The sequence below is a fragment of the Mus caroli genome, unplaced genomic scaffold, assembly GCF_978045245.1.
Source record: "Mus caroli unplaced genomic scaffold, Mus_caroli_1 scaffold_8, whole genome shotgun sequence".
In the NCBI taxonomy this organism is placed as follows: Eukaryota; Metazoa; Chordata; class Mammalia; order Rodentia; family Muridae; genus Mus; species Mus caroli.
In genome coordinates, this window is record NW_028227263.1 from 103830039 (window position 1) to 103850038 (window position 20000).

General features: G+C 49.3%; 2 protein-coding genes across 4 annotated transcripts in view; both read left to right on the plus strand.

Moving 5' to 3' along the window:
* Positions 1–9420, plus strand: part of LOC110298706 (sialic acid-binding Ig-like lectin 10) — a 12803-nt gene extending 3383 nt beyond the window's left edge. For all 3 annotated transcript variants that reach the window (XM_021168107.2, XM_021168108.2, XM_021168109.2), the window contains 6 exons: positions 1612–1902; positions 3366–3647; positions 4527–4808; positions 4948–5050; positions 7170–7303; positions 8819–9420. In XM_021168107.2, the coding sequence (XP_021023766.1) occupies positions 1612–1902; positions 3366–3647; positions 4527–4808; positions 4948–5050; positions 7170–7275 (1064 nt within the window). In that variant the 3' untranslated portion in view covers positions 7276–7303; positions 8819–9420. The remainder of the gene's footprint in view (positions 1–1611; positions 1903–3365; positions 3648–4526; positions 4809–4947; positions 5051–7169; positions 7304–8818) is intronic.
* A 3396-nt stretch (positions 9421–12816) lies between these two features.
* Positions 12817–20000, plus strand: part of Iglon5 (IgLON family member 5) — a 16784-nt gene continuing 9600 nt past the window's right edge. Inside the window, exon 1 of the mRNA XM_021168690.2 lies at positions 12817–12895. Within this exon, the coding sequence (XP_021024349.1) occupies positions 12817–12895 (79 nt within the window). The remainder of the gene's footprint in view (positions 12896–20000) is intronic.

Consider the following 20000-nt stretch of genomic DNA (forward strand, 5'->3'; position numbering starts at 1 on the left):
CAGCAAGGGAAGAGATGATGGGGGTAGTTGACAGAGAACTAAGTATGAGCACCCAGTTGGCCTCTCCTAGGGAAGTTGTCCGGACAGCACAGTTCTCTCAGCAGCAGTGCACGATGATACACAGAGTTCAGGCCCCCCACTCAGGGAGCCCACCAAGCCTTGAGTGCAAGGTTTTCACTGGGAGTCTGGCCATGCAGGTGTGACAGACCTTAGCATTCGACACTTCCAGAGATCAAAATGATACTTACTATTAATAATAGCAATGCTACAGGCTCTGCAGCAAGAAAGGTGAGATGAATTAACACACACACACACACACACACACACACACACACACACACACACACTCACACTCACTCAAAGAATTTCATTAGGAGAGTGACAGACATCACAGGTACCCTGATGGGCTCCTGAACAGAAATGTCCTTAAATTCCATAAGACTGAGAGGGACTCTTCTGTTCTTTCAGGCTGGGGAAGGGGCTAAGTTCCACAGCATACAGCCTAGCCTATGAGCCAGGAGTCACAAGACAGGCAGGCAGTGGGTCAAGGTAATATTATAATTCAGTCCAGGGGAGGAGGGCTCAAGAGAATAAGATGATTGCTCCATGCTTTATGGTTTGAGTTTGCTATCTGGAACCCACATGGCGAGAGGAGAGAGCTGACTTCTGTTAGTCGTCCTCTGACCTTCAGAAGCATGCACACATTCACGCACGCAGGAATGCACACACACACACACACACACACACACACACACACACACACACACACACACCACGAGTGCGCAAATAAATGGTTAGATGCAATGAAAAAGTAACATTTCAATTCAGAGTTGGCCGGGATACCAGAGAGGGCTGGGTTTGCAGCTGCAGAGGGCCACAGTGGTTGTGTATAGTTTCTGTTGCTGTGGTAAAACACTGACCAGAAAACAACTTGGGGAAGAAAGGGTTTATTTAAGCTTGCAACTATAGTCGACTGTCAAGGGAAGCTGAGGAAGGAACCTGGAGGCAGGGACTGAAGCAGAGACCACGGAGGAATGTTGCTTACTGGTTTGTTCCCCGTGGCTTGCTCAGTTTCTTAGGCCATCCAGGCCCACCTGCTTAGGGATGGCACGATGTCCACAGTGTGCTAGCCCACCCCCAATGTGAATCAGAAATCAAGAAAAGACCGCCACCCCCACAGACCTGCCCAGAGGCTGACTTGATGGAGGCAATCCCTCAATTGAGATTCCATCTTCCCACATATGTCTAGGTTTGTGTAGGGTTAACAAAACTGTAATGCATATCAACTGTCTGTCCAGAGGGAATTTCAGGTAACTGTGACTCTATTTGGGGGGGAGTGGCAGCTAGAGAGACTGTAAGTGAACAATACTACATATCCCAAGGTCTCTGCCATAAACCACATGACTCTTAGATTATCGGATGTGACCCAATGATGCCTCTTACTAAAGACTCTCTTACCAAGAAGGACTCTCTGGCCTTCTGAGGTGACTTTTCAGAGCTGGGCAAATGCAAAACCTGTCCTGAATGACTATAATATGACCCTTTGATTGACAGGCAGGATTCTGAAAACTTGAGGTAGGACCGTTTTCTATTTTAGATCTCTCCCCACAGGGTTACTTTCTCCAGTTTTGGTTGATGTCAAGAAGACAGCAATGGAAGATGGTCTATGCAGTATAGTCCCTTGTGTGATTGAATTTTACAAGGCACCTTTCAGAAATCCCATGACTGTGAGCTATAGGCTTAATGAAAATATCAGCTTCCGTGTTGGTACCAGCCATCCCAGTGCCCCCACGGGTGATCTCTCCACAGAGGAGGTGGAACACTGCATCCTGATGACCCACAGCATGCTCAGAAGAAAATACATGGCCAACTCACTCTATGTGGGTCTAGGAACTCAGAAAGGTACTGTCAGGAGGGCAGAGGTTGGACTCTCCATGTCACATGATATTCAGGCTCACACACTTAGTGGTTTAGGAAGTAGGAAATCTAGAGGGAGTGCTGGTGATCAGGTTATTTCATCAAGTACTAGACTTATAAAATCTTGGGTCACACACACACACACGCGCGCGCGCACACACACAAACGAAGTAAATGCTAAAACAAAACAAAAAACCCAGCTGGGGACTGGTTATATAGGTCAGTGGATAAAGGCATTTGCCAGCAAGCTCAAAGACCTGAGTTCCATCCCTGGGACCTACGTGATGGAAAGAAAGAACAGACTTCTGCAAGATGTCTTCTGACTTTCATGTGCACACCTGGCTACACATAAATTAACTAAAATAAAAATCTAAAACCCTTAGCTATTTAGTTTGTAATATCATATAATGCTTTAAGTACAGTTGGCATCTCTCTAAATAGAAATTTCAGAGACAGAAGCAGAAGTAGTGGCTTGTACTTGTAACCTCAGCACTTCGGAGCGTCAGTGATAGAAATGCCAGGAGTGTGAGGTTAGCCTGGGCTACAGAGTGAGTTCCATGCCTTAGAACAAGGCATGGTAACACCCACCTGTAATCTCAGCGTTCCTGTGGTAGGATGGAAAGCAGAGGCAGCAGGATCCTGGGAAGCTGAGACTCAGCCAGCCTGGGATTCACAGCAACCAACAAGAGACCATCTTGAGCAAGGCAGAAGGCAAGGACTAACCCTGTATGCAAGTCTGTAAGGCATTCTCTTCATTAATAACTGGAGCAGGATGGCTCAGCTCACTGTGGGTGGTATCACCCCAAGACGAGTGGTCCTAGGTTGTATAAAAATGCAGACTGAGAAAGCCAATGAGAAGAGTTCCTCTATGGTGTCTGCTTCAGTCCCTTCCTCCAGGTTCCTGCCTCAAGTTCCTGTCGCGATTTCCCTCAGTGATGGAGTGTGACATGGAAGTGTAAGGTGAAATAAACTCTCTCCTTTCCAAGTTGCTCTTGGTCATGTCTTTATCCCAGAAATAGAAAACAAACCAATAAGTGTGTGTACACATGTGCATCCCACTGTGTGTGTATGGAAGTCACAGCTTGTGAGCATCTGTTCTTTCTTCCACAATATGAGTCCTGGGGATCAACTCTGGTTGCTGGAGCTGGTGGCAACTGCCTTTATCTCCTCAGCCTTATTGCTAGTCCCAAATAATATAATTTAAATCATTTTTAAAACCCAGAGCTCAGGATCAAGCTTACATAAGCTCCTTCATCTTGTTCGTGTGCCTGGGGGTGAGAGGGGGTAGGCTTTCTGATAGCAGAAATTGGTGAGAAATCATGGGAACACGGCAATCCCAGGTTCTGTGGGACTGTTAGAAGAAGTTCGGGGGTTCCAATCAGAAATTCTGTGCAGTGACACGCCTGTAAAATACTAATCTAAACACAACCTTTTCCTCTCTCCTCCAGACCTGACCCAAAACCCAGAGCTTCACATCCCAGAAAGTAGTGTGGCTGGAGAGCCTGTGACTTTGAGCTGTACCATCCAAAACACCTGCCAAGAGCCCAACGCTCCTTTTCTCTCCTGGAAAGGACCCATCATGTCTTCCAACACAACCGTCTCCATTCACCCCTCTTCAGCACTGGCCATTGACCTGAAACCCGAGGACCAGGACACCACTCTCAGATGCCACTTAAAGCTATCCCTAGATAGCCTGTCCAGCAGTAAAGTGGTCAAGCTAGAACTGGTCTGTGAGTGCTGTGGGTACAACCAAGGCCTACAACCAAGTCTGGGAGAAATGTTGGGCCCCAGAGGAAGACTTTGGTCCTGAAGGAGAGTGGTCATATTTTGACCATGGGGGGCTGAGAGATGACAGCTAAGAGTAAAGTCTATGTTTGGTGTGGACTTCAAGCACCAAAAATGAAGGAGAACCCCTCTGGATCTCAAAGTCTCCAAATCGTTTGGGGAATCAAATAAGGCTAGGGGCTATATAGATGGCTTAAATGGCTGAGAGAGCTCAATATATGCACTTATTACTTTTCTGTTGCTGTGATAAAACACCATGATGAAGGAAACCTATGAAAGAAAGAGTGTTTATTGTGGTTCCAAAGAGAGGGATAGAGTCATCATGGCAGACCTAGGAACTACAGCATGATGCTGAGAGCTCACATCCTTCACCATAAGCAAGAAGGAGAGCACACAGGAAATGACCTAGGATTTTTAGCTCTCCAGTGACATACTTCCAACAAGGCCACACCTCCTAAACTTCCTCAAATAGCATGATCACCTGGGGACTGAGTGTTCAACTACATGAGCCTCTGCAGCACATTGTCATTCAAACTACCACACCCCTTGCAGAAGAACTGAGTTCAGTTCCAGCCCTCAGACCCATGTTGGGCACCTAAACCTGTAATTCTAAATCTCGGGGATCTAGTGCCCTCTTCTGGTCTTGGTGGGCACTGTACTCACGTGCACATACGCAGACACATACATGGACATAGTTATGAATAAAGTTGGGCTTTGGAGGAAATGAGGGAACGTGTGGATCTCTCTCTCTCTCTCTCTCTCTCTCTCTCTCTCTCTCTCTCTCTCTCTCTCTCTCTCTGAACTCTGCCCTCTCTTCCCCACAGCACCCACCAGGCTGCTCAACTACTCCTGTTTGCTGAAGAGGACACTCACATGTAGCTGTTCCTTCCATGGGATCCCCACACCTTCGGTGCAGTGGTGGGTGGGAGGAACCCCTGTGAGTGTGAACAGCATAGATGGCATCCTACACCTGACCACCACCACACTAGAACCCTGGACCAATAGCACCATTCACCTCATGTGGGAACCAGAAATCATTAGGAGACTTCGCTGTGAGGGGAAGAACCAATATGGAGTCCATGCTTCTAAAATCTTCTTGATACCAGGTGAATGGAGAGAGGCCTGGTGTGACTGGGGTGGAAGGCCAGCACTGGAGGGCCAGGATGAGCACAAACACGGAGCAGAAGGAAGGGTGTCAAAGTTTGAAGCCTCAGGGTGACTGTGTTCTCATTCCTTTCATTTCAGATAAAAACTCTGTTTCTAGTGTGTTCCTGAGAGGTCTAATCCAGGGCATTGTGTATGGGGCCATCGCGTCGGCTTTATTCCTCTTCTTCCTTGTTGTGCTGGTGTGAGTATCAGAGTTCAAATTCAACACCAGACCTTCCCTAAAGCTTGCCATATTGACTAATTTTTAAAACTACATTTGTTCTTTTGAATGTGTGTGCGTGTGCATGCATGTGAATGTGTGTGTGTGTGTGTGTGTGTGTGTGTGTGTGTGTGCAAATGCACGTGCCTTTCATAGCATGTCTTTAGAGATCAGAGGAGAACTTTGAGGAGTTGACTTTTTGCTTCTGCCATGTGCGTCAGTCTTGACTGAAGGCTCCTTTTCTCACAGAGCCTCTCACTGGTCTTCCATTGACTTATGATGCTTGTTTTCTTCATCGCATTTTCCTCCAGTTTAGTTTCTGTTGAGGTGGGCTCCTTGTTAAGTTCCAGCCATTCTTTATTTGCATCTAGGGTTATACATTTCCCTTTAAGCATAAATTTACCTGCATCCCACAGATATGATTATGAAGTATGTTATCACTTGACTGAAACATTTCCGATTTCCATGATGATTTTCAACCTATTAGACGTATCAATGCTTTCGAGTAAACTCCTCACATTCTCCTTCAGTACCGAAGGTTGCATGTAAGTCTTTGAACATGCTAGACAATTATCCCACCACTGAATCATGCCCAAACCCCTCATTGGGAGATTCTAGGCAGCATCTCTACCACTGAGCCACGCCCCCAGCCCCTCACTGGGGGATTCTAGGCAGGGGCTCTACCACTGAGCCACACCCCCAGCCCCTCACTGGGGGATTCTAGGCAGTTGCTCTACCACTGAGTCTCACCCTAGCCCTCTTTATACTTTCGTTTTAAGACAGAGCCTCAATACACTGGTCTTGGGCTGTCTCGCCTCCAAAATAGCTGGTATAATAATAGACCTGTACCACAGGACCAACTGATACTCTTTCTAGCTTAAATTAAATAGGATCATAAAATATATTGTACATAGTGCCAATTTATTTTCCTTGTAGCAAATGTTTTTGTTGGAACATTTCTACACGGGCTTAAGTGAAATGAGCAGTTCTTATTTGTTGAACTGCAGTTGTGATTCATGCTTCCTTTAAGTCAAATTCATTCACGACGGGGCTAGAAAGATGGCTCGGAGTAAAAGTGCTTCCCCTCCAACCCCAAGGCCCTGAATTTGATCCCCCCAGGGCTTACATGGTGGAAGAAAGAACCAACTCCTGCAAGTTGTTCTCTGGCCTCCACACCCATTAAGAAAGTGTAATTTTACGAAATTCATTGTGTTGCCAAGGTCTCCTTGACTCAGCAAACAAAAGCCAGCCCTAGGTTTATGCAGGGCATGGCTCCCTTACAGCCTCTTCCTGATCTCTGGCAATGCTTTCGAAACCATTTTCAGTCATTTTTAATAGAAGGATGGTTCTCAGACAGGAAATGAAAATTTGGACCTTACTCTCTCAATTCACACAGAAGCCAAAGGAGGCTTTTCATCTGGGAAAGGATAAGAGACTGAGGAACAGCTATAAAGATCTGGCTCCAGCTGTTGGGGTGAGGGGAGGTGTATGATATGACAGAACCCATGGTAACTATGAAGTCCCCACAAGCAGGTGACTATGTAATCTCTGCTATGTCCATTGAATAGAACACAAAAAAAATCTGAGAGTTCCTTGTAGATACATGTGCCAAAAATGTTAAAGAGAAGGAAGAAATATGTAAAATAAACTTGTACCCACACAAAGGGATGTGTGTGTGTGTGTGTGTGTGTGTGTGTGTGTGTGTGTGTGTACAGGGATATATAAATAGATTGATTACAGCGCTGCAAAAGAAGCAGAGAGAAGGCACTGCCATGGGGGTCAAAAGGGGCCAGGACTTTGTCTTGTGTTTAATGGAAAACCTCAGGGGGGTAGTGACTAAGAGTTTCCAGGGCTTAGAAGGTGATAGCCTAGAGACAAGGAGGCCAGTAAAGAGGCCGGGAAGGGTCCACATCAAGCTAGGTTTGATTTCCTTCGGACGAGTAGGCCGTTCACAGACCCAGCTCGTGGAGAGAGCCTGGTGTTCTGGCGGCAGCCCAGGGCTAGTTGGGGGAATGGCGGTGATGGAAGGGAGTCACGGTGTCCAGCACTGAAGTCGAGGTAGGGCTGAATGCAGCATTCACCACAAGGTTCATTGTCTTAGAATGAAGATTCTTCATTGGTGGGAAGAAAATCAAACCTGCAAGAACAAAGAAGCCCCGACCCCCGTGAAACCAGTTTTGGGAAGAGCCGACGCTGCTGAAGTCTGAAGCTGCAGGTGCTCTAGCCTTGGCTCCGGTAAGTACGCTCCGCTGGCGGTAGGGACTCAACCCAAGTCCTCTCGGCCTTCTTAGGCACAGCCACCAGAAGGCGCTCATTCCTTGGGAACAGCGATTGCAGCCCTATCCTTGCGCTCAGCTCTGCCCCAGCTTGAACAGAATGGAGGGGCAGAGTCTCAAGTGGACGTGGGTCTGGGTTTGTACATTCTTCTCACCGAGGCCCCATGGAACAGCAGAGCCCTGAAGCGACTACGGCAAGGACCCTGTGGAGCTTCAGGCCTAGCACTGTCCCACGGTGGAGACCTCTGAGAGTAAACCCCATTGTCAATGCTTTGTATGTCAGCTGAGGTTGCCGCAGTATGAGTGCCTTCAAACCACAGATATCCCCCCCACACACACACTTAATTCTGGAAGTTAGAGGCCACAATGGGGTGTCCGGATGGCTGTCTTTTCCTAGGGACTCTTTCCTTTACCTGGAGATGTCGGTCTCCTCTGGGTGCATTTGCCTCATCATCTCCCCCCTCCTTTCTTTCTTTTTGATCTTTTTGTTTTCTGTAGCCCTAGGTTGGGGATGCAGGGCCTTGCTCATTCTGATACATCCTGAGAGTGGAACACCTCAAAAGCTCCACCGCTGATCCTCGTCCCTCCCGCAACCCCTCACTTGGATTCCTGGCACAGGGTTCTTGGACTGAGCACCAGCTAGGCCCCAGCTCCTCAAAAGAGCACTCTACCACATTGCTATTTTCCCAAACCTCCTTTACGGTTTTTTGCTTGTTTGTTTGTTTGTTTTTTGTTATTTTGAGACAGGGTCTCACTAAGTCAACCGAGGTAACCTTGAACTCGGAGATCCTCCTGCTTCAACCTCCTAGTTGGTAGGAAGATAGTTGTTCCTTCCCATTTCAACCCTAATTTCTTGTCACAGTCCATGTTAGAAGCTAATCCACCCACATGAACTCGATTACCTCAGTAAAGTCTTGTCTCCAAATATAAGTGTATTCTAAGGTGGTAAGGGCTTGGATTTCAGCAAAGCGATTAGGATGAAGGAGTTGGTAGAGTGCTTGCCTAGCAGGCAGGAAACCCTGGCTGGTTTGATCCCCAGCATCCTATAAATGGGGTGGGGTGTGGTTCGCACCACATTCATTCCAGCACCGAGAAGACAGAGGCAGAAGGATCAGGATTTCAAGCTATGTGATGAGTTGGAGGTCAGCTTAGACTACGTTAGGCCCTGTCTCAATCAATCAATCAATCAATCAATCAATATCAATGACAAAAAAAAAGACATTTTCATGAGCAACACCTTCTACCTATGGCTGAAGATTAAAGAAGGCTGTCTCGATCAATCAACAATACATCAATCATCAATCAATCAATCAATCAATCAATGTCAATGACAAAAAAGAGACATTTTTATGAGCAATACCTTTTACCTATAGCTGAGAGTTAAAGAAGCCAGCCCAGCCCCTTGAGTGGGATACTCAGAACAGGAAGTGCCCTTTCCAGCACCAAGGAAAGTCAGACTCTGTCTCTTCTACAGCCCAGGGCCTTGGAGAGAGAAAAAAGAGTCCACATGGGAACTTCGGGGGATCATGGTACACTCCAGACTTCTCTAGCCTGACAGACCTGCAGAGGAGCAAGACACCATCTCCACCTCAGACTCCAGAGACAGAGACCTACAGCCCAGCTCTCCCTGTGGCTGGGCAAACCCACCCCTCTCCAGGCCTTCCCCTTCTCCCCCACCCCTTCCTCTGTTTCCTCTCCCCGTCCTCTTCCATTTTTCCTTTTCTCTCCCTGTCTCCTCCTTTGCTTTCCCTCCTCTTCTCTTCCTCTTCCTCCTCTCCCCCTCCCTCCCCTCTTTTCCCTCCCTGTCTTTCTCTCTCCTCTTCCCACATTCATCCTCCTATTCTTTTTCTCTCTGTCTTTCTCTTCTTCCTCCTCCCTCTCCTTCTCTTCCTCTTGTTCTTCTTCCCCTTCCCCTCTTTCATCCTCTTCCTCCCCTCCTCCTCTCCTTGTCCTAGCCTCCACGTAGTCTCTTCCAGGGTGGGTGGCCTGGTCCTTGACTATGGCTCAAGGGCAGGTATCAGGGGAAGCAGAGCCTTGGCTTCACCCAAAAGTCATGCAGGAAAGTCTTGACCAGAAGTTCAAGTATGGGAGCTCGGGGGGTGGGGGGGGTGGGGGGGGGTGGGGCATGCTCTGGAGAGAGCAGTTGTGGGGCAGGCAGAGACAAGAAAGAACCTTCTCTGTATGCAGTGAGACTTTCTAAAAAAATACAACAGCCCCGAATACAAAAGCGCACTGCTGGCTACCATCATCCTGCTGTGGCTGGACCACCGTCTCTTTACTCTCTCTTTGTATCTATCTCATGCTCTTGGCCCACACCTTCCCATCCCATCCCATCACAACCATGCTTTATTTACGTTACTTTGGTTGTTTCGTAGGTTCCGTGCATTTTTTGAGGTGTGTATGGGCCTCTTTTCAGCCACCCCTCTTCTCTTTGAGTTAGGGTTTCACATGGCCCAGGCTGTCCTCTAACTTGATATGTAGCTAAGGATGACCTTGAACTCTTGATTTTCCTGCTTTCCCATGCCTCAGGCAGGGGTTGCAAGTATGCATCTCTATGCCTGGTTTACGTGGTGCTGGGATGGATGCCAGGCAAGCACTGTGCTGACTTAGCCACATGCCCGGCCTTCTTTTGCCATTTCTCACTCGTCCCTCCCGTCCTTCTCTTTCCCATTTATCAAACATTTTCCTGTGTACCCAGGTGCCACTCTGCATAGAGTTCTGTGGGAACACATGGTCAGAATGGACTGGTGACCATGCAGACCAAGGCACAGATTTATTCAGCAGGGGTATAGAAAGCCAGATATCCCATAGAGGAGGATGCTTCTGTCCCCATCTGGGCTTGGTCACCTCGGACTGCCCTTTCTTTTCTTTTCTTTTCTTTTCTTTTCTTTTCTTTTCTTTTCTTTGCTTTGCTTTGCTTTGCTTTGCTTTGCTTTGCTTTGCTTTGCTTTGCTTTGCTTTTTTCTCTTCTCTCTCTCTCTCTCTCTCCCTCCCTCCCTCCCTCCCTCTCTCTCTCTCCCTCCCTCTCTCTCTCTCTCTCTCTCTTTCTTTCTTTCTTTCTTTCTTTCTTTCTTTCTTTCTTCAGATCAAAGGATGACTAAGCCCCAAGGGAATGGTTATAATTTAGTCAGCAGCAGGTGGTTGGCTCTGGAGAGATGGCAGAATGTACCAAAAAGAGAGGGTCAGGCAGATAGCTGTGTGACATCTCTCATTCCTACAGATGAAGGGAGCAACTGAGACTTCAGTCTGAGACCTAATCAATTCTGCAACCCCCGGGGACGTGATAGGTTCAACACATCCACCTTACAGAGCAGGAAACGGAGGCAGTTGTGGGTTAAGAAGTCTCTGGGAAGAGGGGCAAGGAAGACATGCCATGTCCCTCCTTGTAGAGTCCCTCCAGGGTCCTTCTGCCACTCACTGCAAAGTAGCACTGTGTAGAGACTGTGTTCTGTTTGCGCAATGCAGTCAATAAAGGGTGATGTCTGAGGCACATTTCAATTGCTGTTACAAAACACCATGACCAAGGCAACTTATAGAAGGAAGAGTTTATTGGGGGCTTACAGTTCCGGAGGCTTAGAGTCCATGACCATTATAGGGGGAGCATAGTAGGCAGACAGGCATGGCACTGGAGCAGTAGGGGGCTCACATCTCATTCACAAGCACAGGGTAAAGACAGAGAACATACACATGCTAAGTGGGAACTCCTCCTCGAGTGACACACCTCCTCCCAACATGGCCACACCTACCAACCCTTCCCAAATAGGGAAGGCCAAGCATTCAAATACAGGACAAGAAGGAGCCATTCTCTCTCAACCCACCCAGAGGTGGCTTCACAGAGTCAAGAGACAAAATCCAAACACTATGACATCTTGAGCTTCCCTAAATCCAAAAATATGAAACCCAAAATGCATCAGAACCTGAAACACTTTGAGAAGGGATCTGATCTAGTCCAGGCTAGCCTTGAACTTGATGTGTAGCCAAGGATGACCCGAACTCCTGATCTCCCTGCCTCCACCTCTCCAGCGCTGGGATTACAGGTGGGCAACACCACACCAAAATGAATAAAATATTATTAAAAATTTAACGCTTCAGAATTTAGAGTGATTTGAATTTCAGTTCTCCAGATTAGGATGTTCAACCGAAATCAAACCCTTGCTTCTTAAGTTGCTCGTGCCAGAAATGTTGTCACCACAATGAGAAAAGTATTTAACAAACATCAAACCTGCAATACTTCAAGGAACAGGAAACGATCCGCTGTAGTGCCCAGTGGGGCAGAGTGGGTAGAACTGACCTGTGTGCTATGTACCTGTCCTGCTCTGTCTATTCTGTCACACACTGGCGGTCACTGCCCTTTGCCAGTTTTCCACTTGCCTACGTTAAGGACTCATTAAGGCTGGGGCTACAGGTCAACAGTAGATTGCCAGCCTAGAATACCCAAGTGAAGAGCTAGGGGTGTGGCTTAGTGAGAGTCCCTGCCTAGAACCCCCACAGTGAGAGCCTGTGTGTGACTCAGAAGTAGCACATCTGCCTAGGCTCCCCTCCAGAGAGAGGGCGTGCTCAGAGGTAAAGCATTTGCCTAGAGTTCCGCATTGAAGGGGTAGGGGCTGGCTAAGGGGTATATGTCGCCTGGCAAGCCCAAGCAAGGTCTTGGGTTCAATTTAGGGATTCAATGAATTCTCCTACAACTTATGCGAGCTGACTTGAGCCCAAAGAGTGAGGACCTCCCCCATCACAAACATGAAAAGGGAACTATTTCCTCACTGTTTATCTGAGCTAACTTAGCTCTTCCAAAAGAAATTAAGTAAATTTATTTGTTTGTATGGGAGTTGGATCTCTGGGTCTGAGGGAAGAAACTGAGATTGGACCCTGACTAAGGGAGGAGGCTGGTTCCTGGACTCCCAGGGTCTGACGGAGGAGGCTAGGGTCTGTGCATCTGGGTCTGAGGAAGAAGGCTGGGGCTCTTGCACCTGGGTCTGAGAGAGGAAGATTGGGTCTAGACTCCTATGACTAAGGGAGGAGGCTCTGGGGTCTGTGCACCTTGGGTCTGAGGATGGAGGGACAGAGCCAGAGTCTGCAGGAGGGTTGGGCTCCTTCAGCAGAAGGCAGCTGGATGAAGTGCATCTCAGGCCGGGATTCTGGAGACGGGGAGGACGCCGGTTGCCCGGGGGAGGGCGGAGGAGGGGCAGGGCCACAGTAACAAAGGCCTCTCCCTCCAACGAGCAACCCCCCCGGCCCCGCCTCCGCGGCCCCCCTCCTGCCCTGATTGGCCGTTCTCCCTGCCCGTCAGCACCACCCCCCTCCCTGGGTCTGCAGCAGCTCCGGCCACCTCGTCGCGCCCCCCCAGCCCCCTCCCCCCGCCCCCGCCGCCCCCCGGGCCGGTGCAGCCGCAGGCGGGGTTCCCCTCCCCCTCCCCCTCTCCCCCAGGCTCGCGCGCCCCGACCGCCCCCTCCCCTCCCCCTCCGCGCCGCCGCGATGCCCCCCCCTGCGCCCGGGGCCCGGCTCCGGCTCCTCGCCGCCGCCGCCCTGGCCGGCCTGGCCGTCATCAGCCGAGGTACCGCAGCGCCGGGGGCGGGGGGCTCGGCGGGGAACCCTGAGGTCCTGGGAAGGGGTACAGGACCGGGGTGGGGGCAAACAGGGAGTTCCCCCCGGGGGGATGCGGAGGTCTGGATCCAGAGACCTGGGCAGCAGTCCTTGGCTGGGCAGGGGGTCCTTGGGTGCATGGATGCGCGCTGGGCACAGGGATGCACGTCCTCGTCTGGTCAGCTGCTCCATCACTAGCAAGGGGGTCTCAGACACCTGCTGCCGGCCTGGGGCGGCAAGAATGTACCGCTCTAGGTCAGGGAGAGGCTCAGATGTTGGGATGACAGTCCTCACCTGGGCAGTGTCTCCAAACTGAGTTGGGGTACCAGGCCTGGAATGATGCCCTGTGTTGTGGAGGGGGATCTTGTCTTAGCGTTTTTGGAGAGGGTTCCCTGCGCAATCCTTGCCTGGGGACTGGGCTCTGCGTCTTTAGGTGAAGGTAGAGGAGGGAATGTGTTCCCAGGGTTAGCAAGCAATGAGGACAGATTGTCCACAGACTGAAATCCCCAGTCCCAGGAATATCAGGAAAGGGGTTGAAACTCCCTATGCGGGTTTTCCTCTCAGCATCTGGGGTGTTTGCAGTTAACTGGGAGATGGTCCTGGAAAGCCAGAAAGTTGAGGTGCCAGACTAAGAATTCTGATCTTAAAAGTCTTTGATTGAATGAATATTTGGGGTGGGGTTTGGGCTGGAGAAGGCAGGACAGGAAGGGTTAATGCAGGATCCCAAGGTTACTAGTCTTAGCCAGTTCCGTGGGCCTGGAGACCCTCTGTAACAGCAGGAGTGAGTCCTGCCCTGAGGATGCTTCAGGACTGTGCCTCCCCTGCAGGGCTTGTCAGGGAGCGTAGAGTCAAGGAAATGGCACAGGAGGAAGAGGGATGGGCAGAAAGCTGAGCTGTGGGTACCTAGGAAGCCAGGAAAGTGTTAATCTGGTGTTTCCACATCACTTCCTCCAGGCCTTGTCCAATCAAGCATTCCAGAATCAGGGTCATGCTATGCCATCAGGGACAGTAGTCCCCAACATTGTGACCCCAGCAGCCCCAAGGGAAGCAGCTATCTGGTCCTCCAATCAAGTCACCCACCAGCCACACAAACATCACAGCTTCACAGCCAAGCCACACCTGCAGACTAGAGAGTCACATAGTGAACCCAGTCCACGCAGGCCACCCACACACAGATCCAATGGGGGAGGGCATGGATTCTGCCAGGAGTGGAATGGGCTGGAAAGTCCACCCCTTACCACAGTAGGAGGCTGAGCCCTGCCTGACCTGGCGCCTTTCTCTCCTGTTACTGTAGGCTGCTTCTGGGGGCCCTATCTCCAGTCTCTGCTATTGGATGGTGACATTCCCTGTCTCCCCGGGCTGTTTTCCTATCCCTGCTGCTTTCTTCACAGTAGCACATCTGCGTCTCTAACTGAGCTCCCCTCCCCTCCCCCATGTTTGAGTCCCTCCACCTCCCTTACTCCCTCTCTTATATACTGTACCCTCGTTCACTGTGGTGTCTGTTTCTTCCTTCCCCTTACTGTACGTCCTTGACCCCTGACTGCTACCCAGCTCTCTTCTTAAGGTACTGACTGTCCCATCTGCTAACCTGACTCTCTAACCATTTGCAAACCATTACTATGTACATGCCTCCGGGTGAGGGGCTTTTTTTGTCAAAGCCATATGACCTCGGTCAGGTCTCTGGCCTTGGGTACCCCGTCTGAAAACTGAGCGAGAGAAGATGAGACCCAGTGGGGTGAACTGAGATATATCTACCTGTTAGGTAGGTGCCCCATTTGTATCCCACTGTTACTTTGGAGAGGAAAGACACCCCATTTTTGTAAAGTATGCATCCATGTTTCTCACGAGGAGCATGTATGAGCCAAATCCCAGACCCCAGCTTGCTCGTATATAGTCATGTATTTTTCTAGTCAGAGTCTCACTATGTAGTCCAAGCTGGCCTGGAAATTTAGGGTGATCTTTGTGTCTCAGCCTCCCAAATGTTGACTACAGGCATATGCCTGGACCATTCAATCAATCTCTCTCTCTCTCTCTCTCTCTCTCTCTCTCTCTCTCTCTCTCTGTGTGTGTGTGTGTGTGTGCATACTCATGCTAAGGTCTCAGTATGTAGCCATAGTTGTAGACCATGCTGGCAGCCTTGAACTGTAGGCAATCCTCCCGCCTTTTCTTCCTAGATCCTGGCTACCATGCCCAGTTCTAACACATACCTGAGAGAAGCTAATGGATCAGGGGCCGGGCAGCAGAGGAGCACACTCCTTTAGCACTCTCTTCCTTTCACAAAGTCATTCCACACAACTTTCAATGCAAAGCAAAGAAGGCCTGGTTGGTTCTTGCTAGTGTTTTCATCCTAAAGTAGAAATCAGGACAGCCCATTTCTCTGTTGTCGGCTTATTTACACTTAGCAAATCCTCCCTGGCTGTGTAACTATGAACCTACAATTAACCCCTCCATTTCCCACCCTGCCTAAATCTTTTATGCCAACACCACCCACACATTTACATACTCACCCACAAAATGAAACTATGCTGACTGGAGATGTGGCTCAGTTAGTTGGTAGGATGCTTGCACACCTGTATTCCCTGCACTTGGGAGGCAGAGGCACAGAGGTTCAAGGGAGGAAGACCAGAGGTTCAAGATCAGCCTCTGCTACATAGCCAACCTAGGCTATTTGACCAACCTAGTGTCTCAGAACTAACTGCATAAAAAAAAAAAAATCAGCAGAGTGTGTGTGTTGGTAGGGAGATGCCTCTTGCTCGTGGGGCAGCTGGAGGGGAGAAGGCAGTGCACACAGCAGCCAGGGATGAACCCAGTGCCACCCAACTCAGTGTCCTTGTACCAGGCTCTGACTCTTGATCCTCCCCCCTTGTTTCGTTTTTTAAAAAATATTATATTTTTATATTTCATTTGCATAACTGTGTGTTGGAGGTCAGAGAACAGCTTGTGGGAGTTCTCTTTCCACTTTGTAGGTCCAGAGTATTGAACTCAGGTCATCAGCCTTGGCAGCCCAAGCTGGTCTGGAACACTGGGCAGTCAGGTAGTTTTCCTGTTTTGTGGATAGCCCAGGATGGCCTCAAGCTCGGAGCAGTTGTCATGTCTTACTGTCCTCGGCACCAGGATTACAATCGTGTACCTCCACGCCTGCTTCATTGGCTTAGCAAATATTTCCTATACTGTCATTCTGAGCTCCTGAGAAATGTGATGTGTGGTTAGGGACAGGGAGCAAGCCAGAGCAAGCACTGTCTCACAGAGTCTCTAGTGAAAAGAAGACACGGCAAGAATCAGATGGGGGAAAAAAATCTAGCAAACAAGTAGATAGTTCATCTCAGAGAGTATCACATAATGGGAAGAAGCTAGAGGTGCCCTCAAGAATGTGTTGTCCATTGGGGGGGGGCATCCAGAAAGCTACCCTTGAAGGTGAGAAGAGGGTTGAGGCCTGAGGAAGAAAAGAAGCCAGCCTTGAATAGATTCCCCAGGAAATGTGCAGTAAAGCATGTCTTGATGTTTGGGGACCCAGGCATCACCTGGGTGGAAGCCCCCAGGTTTCTGAGTTTAGCAGAGAGGTGGGCTCTTGGGTGCCTGTTGTGTCAGAGATTACCCCCTCTGCATTCCTTCCCTGGGCAGCCTACAGGAACTCCCACAAAGTCTCCAGACCCAGGGTTCCTCACTAGCAATGACTTCAAGGACTGTAGAATCATTCTCTGCCCAGTCCCCACCCAAGGGTCCCAGCTTGGCCTGAGGTTCATCCAGATTCCCAAAGAGTCTTACCACTAATTTCTGGGCACAGAGCTTTTCAGAAATCTCTTCTTCCTCTGGCTGTAGCCTCTATTTTATTGATTTATTCTGCTAGTCTAGACTGGAAATCTCACAAGAGCAAAGAACTGACCTCACAGGATGTCTCCCAGACCTTCAGCTCTCTTTCCTGCTTGCTTGCTTGCTTGCTTGGATTGATTGATTGATTGATTGATTGATTGATTGATTGATTGATTTTTGAGACCTAGTTGAACTTTATGGTTCAAACTTGCCTGGAACTCACTCTGTAGCCCAGGCTAGCTTGGAACTCTGTAGTTAAGATGACCTTAAATTTGGGGCAATCCTCCTACCTCACTTTCCAAGTGCTGGTATTACAGATATGAGTCACCAAGCCTGATGTTCACAGCAGCTCTCTAATCTACCCTATGTCCAGTAGAAGAGTGAGACTAATCATCATTTTTAGTTGCCAGTGGAGAAACTGAGTCCCAGAGTGATGGAGGTACGTTTGTACCTGAGGGACGGGGGGGACCCTTAATCCTGAGGCTTCACCCTTTCTCCTGGGACAAGCTTGGGGCAGGGTTGTTAGAACACATATTGACAGGGTGTCTTGCAGGAGTGGCAGACTTCAGAAATATCTGCCAACTAGACAGCCCTTCCGCTGCCCCAGTCAGGGAGGCTGACACCAGGTCAGAGAAGGCAGTTTGCAATTCTTTAAAGAAGAAAAGGAAAGGAAAGAATGTGCTTCTAGGTGTGCCAGGGCTATTTTATATGTCAGATGCAGATGCCAGACCATTTGCTTGTCTCATCTGAAGGCACCACTCAGAAAAACTTGCATTGAATTCTTATTCTTCATTTTCTTCAGATGGGGAAACTGAGGCTCAGTCCATGTGGGGGGGGGTGTAGTCAAGACATGGCAGGGTAGACACTGGGCTTCCTAGCCCAGGCTTCTCTGAAATCTGTTACAAGTGTTCAGAATCCTCTCCTTCCTCTCCACAGGCCCCTCCATGATCTGAGCAAGGCACAGTCCTGGGTCACACAGACAAAAAACAAAAACAAAAACAAAAACAAAACAAAACAAAACAAAAAAACATGTGGGAGTGAACCATGTGGCCAAGTGGGTAAGAGCATTTGCTGTTCTTGCAGAAGTCCTGGGTTTGGCTTTCAGGATCCATATGGCGTCTCTCAGCTCACACCAACTCCACTTCTAGGAGATCCAACACCCTACTCTGGTCTCTCTGGATGCTTCTGCATGCACATGGTGCACATAAATCTACACAGGCACACATATGTACACATAAAGTACAAATACTTGAATCTTGATTTTTTTAATTGCTTCACCCAGAAATTCCAGGTCAGATGAGGGAGATACTATAGACATTTAAACTGGCCACCTAGAACTCATGCTCATGGAGGGGCTCCCTGAGCAGTCACAGAGTTCTTCCTAAATGGGGTATTTATGTTAGGGTTTTGAGGAATGAGAAGGCGTTCAAGAGTTGAAGAGTCACAGGTATACATTCATATTTATTCAGACAACGGTTATTTCCAAGACAACTCCAGTGGGAACTGGGAGACACTAGGGATATAGGTCTGAGTCATGGTGAGGCTCTGCCCCTAAAACATGTCTAATCTGTCAGGGAGATGGGTGTCATGTGTGAATTTTGGTTTTGATTGTTGTTGTTGTTTTGTTTTATTTTGTTTGGATTTTGCTTTTGTCTTGATACATAGATGCAGGTCTGAGGTATCCATATTCACAGTCAAGGAGCTAAAGACCCATTGAGAGCCAGGCTCAGTCATCACATGTCTCCTAGGATTGTCCACAAGACCACTTTGATTCAAGGTTACGTAACCTGAGCACAGAGGCCAGAGTTCACCTGAGCCACTGGAGAAGAAGGGATTTGAGGGTTCAGCAGACTAAGGAGCAGAGAGAGGCATATATGGGCTACAAGACAGGGTACTGGAGGCAGGAGGGTGACACTGAGATACTGAGACTTGACAGTTGGTCCCAGGAGCCACTGGAGACTTCTGAAGTGGCCGTGGCAGTGCTGGAAAGGTTCCTATGACAAGGGTGACTCGTGCTGGTCCCTCTGCCTGGAGGAGCATGGCTGAGCTCCTTCCTGTGACTGGGGCCCCCACTGTTTATCCCGGGGGCCCTCGTTCTCACACTCACCCTGTGCGAGTGGGACTAGACATGTCCGCTCCAAAGGTCGGCACCTTGGACAGCTCACTGGTCCCCATCTGTCTTCTCTTCAGAGCAATGGGGACGTCCAGCAATATCTGTGAGTGTCCTGCATTGTCATGACTGTGGGATGGGGGAGCTAAGTACCCTGCAGTCCCCAGGAAACTCCAGGGAAACTCAGTGGGCTGAGGTTGAGGGTCTTTTCTATGACACTACAAGAGCTTAGCATGCTGTGGGGTGTGTCTAGGTTAACCAGCCTAGGAAGAAATCTTGGTACCACACACAGCTGTGTTCCTGAACTAAATATCACATTCCCTCACTTCCTTTAGCCTGGGTGTGCATTTGATCTGTGACTTTCAGTCTTGTGTGTGTGTGTGTGTGTGTGTGTGTGTGTGTGTGCAAGCACAACCTGACCAGAGGTGACCTCGTGATATACTCACCAGATTCTTAGACAGTGCAGCCCCTGTGTGTCGGAGGGGATGTGACAATGTGGTTGTCTGTTCCCTTGGACAGATGGTGCAGTGGGACCCCAGAGCCTTCTAAACTGGGTATAGTGGTTGTGTGCTCAGGCAGGTACCTGCAATTCTGGGTGAGTGGACTTTACAGCTGTGTATGGGGAGCAAGGCTATTGTCAGTGGAACCATAAAGGGAAACTGGGGTGACTCTGCACCAATGCTGTTTGGCCTTTGGTGTCTGCCTGTGGCTGAGTATGACTGTCTGCTCCTAGGAGACCACTGACTTCTACAACTGGCCTTCTTCTGTGTCGGGACTAGGAGTCCGTCTGACGTGGGCTGTAGTCACATGCATGACAGGGAAGCTGGCTTAGCCTTGTCTTTGTGTTCTTTCTGGGCCCTGGTGGAGTGAGTATGTGTGCACACATCCCATTGTTACCTGCGAGTGTGTGACACAGTCCAAACTTCTCTCAGAGCAGCAATGTCTGTGGCCTGAATGACCCCAGGCCTAGCCAGTCTGCTACATTTGTTCTGTCCTAGCTCCATCCTGAGGGGCTGTTGATTGAGAGGCCCCCAGGGAGTCGTTGGGACACCACGGGCAATTAATTCATTAGATTAATTAGCTCCTTTTCCTAGACTGGGGGCAGGGCAGCCCACTCAGGGCCCTCCTGCTCCAATCATCCAAGGTCATCCAGCCA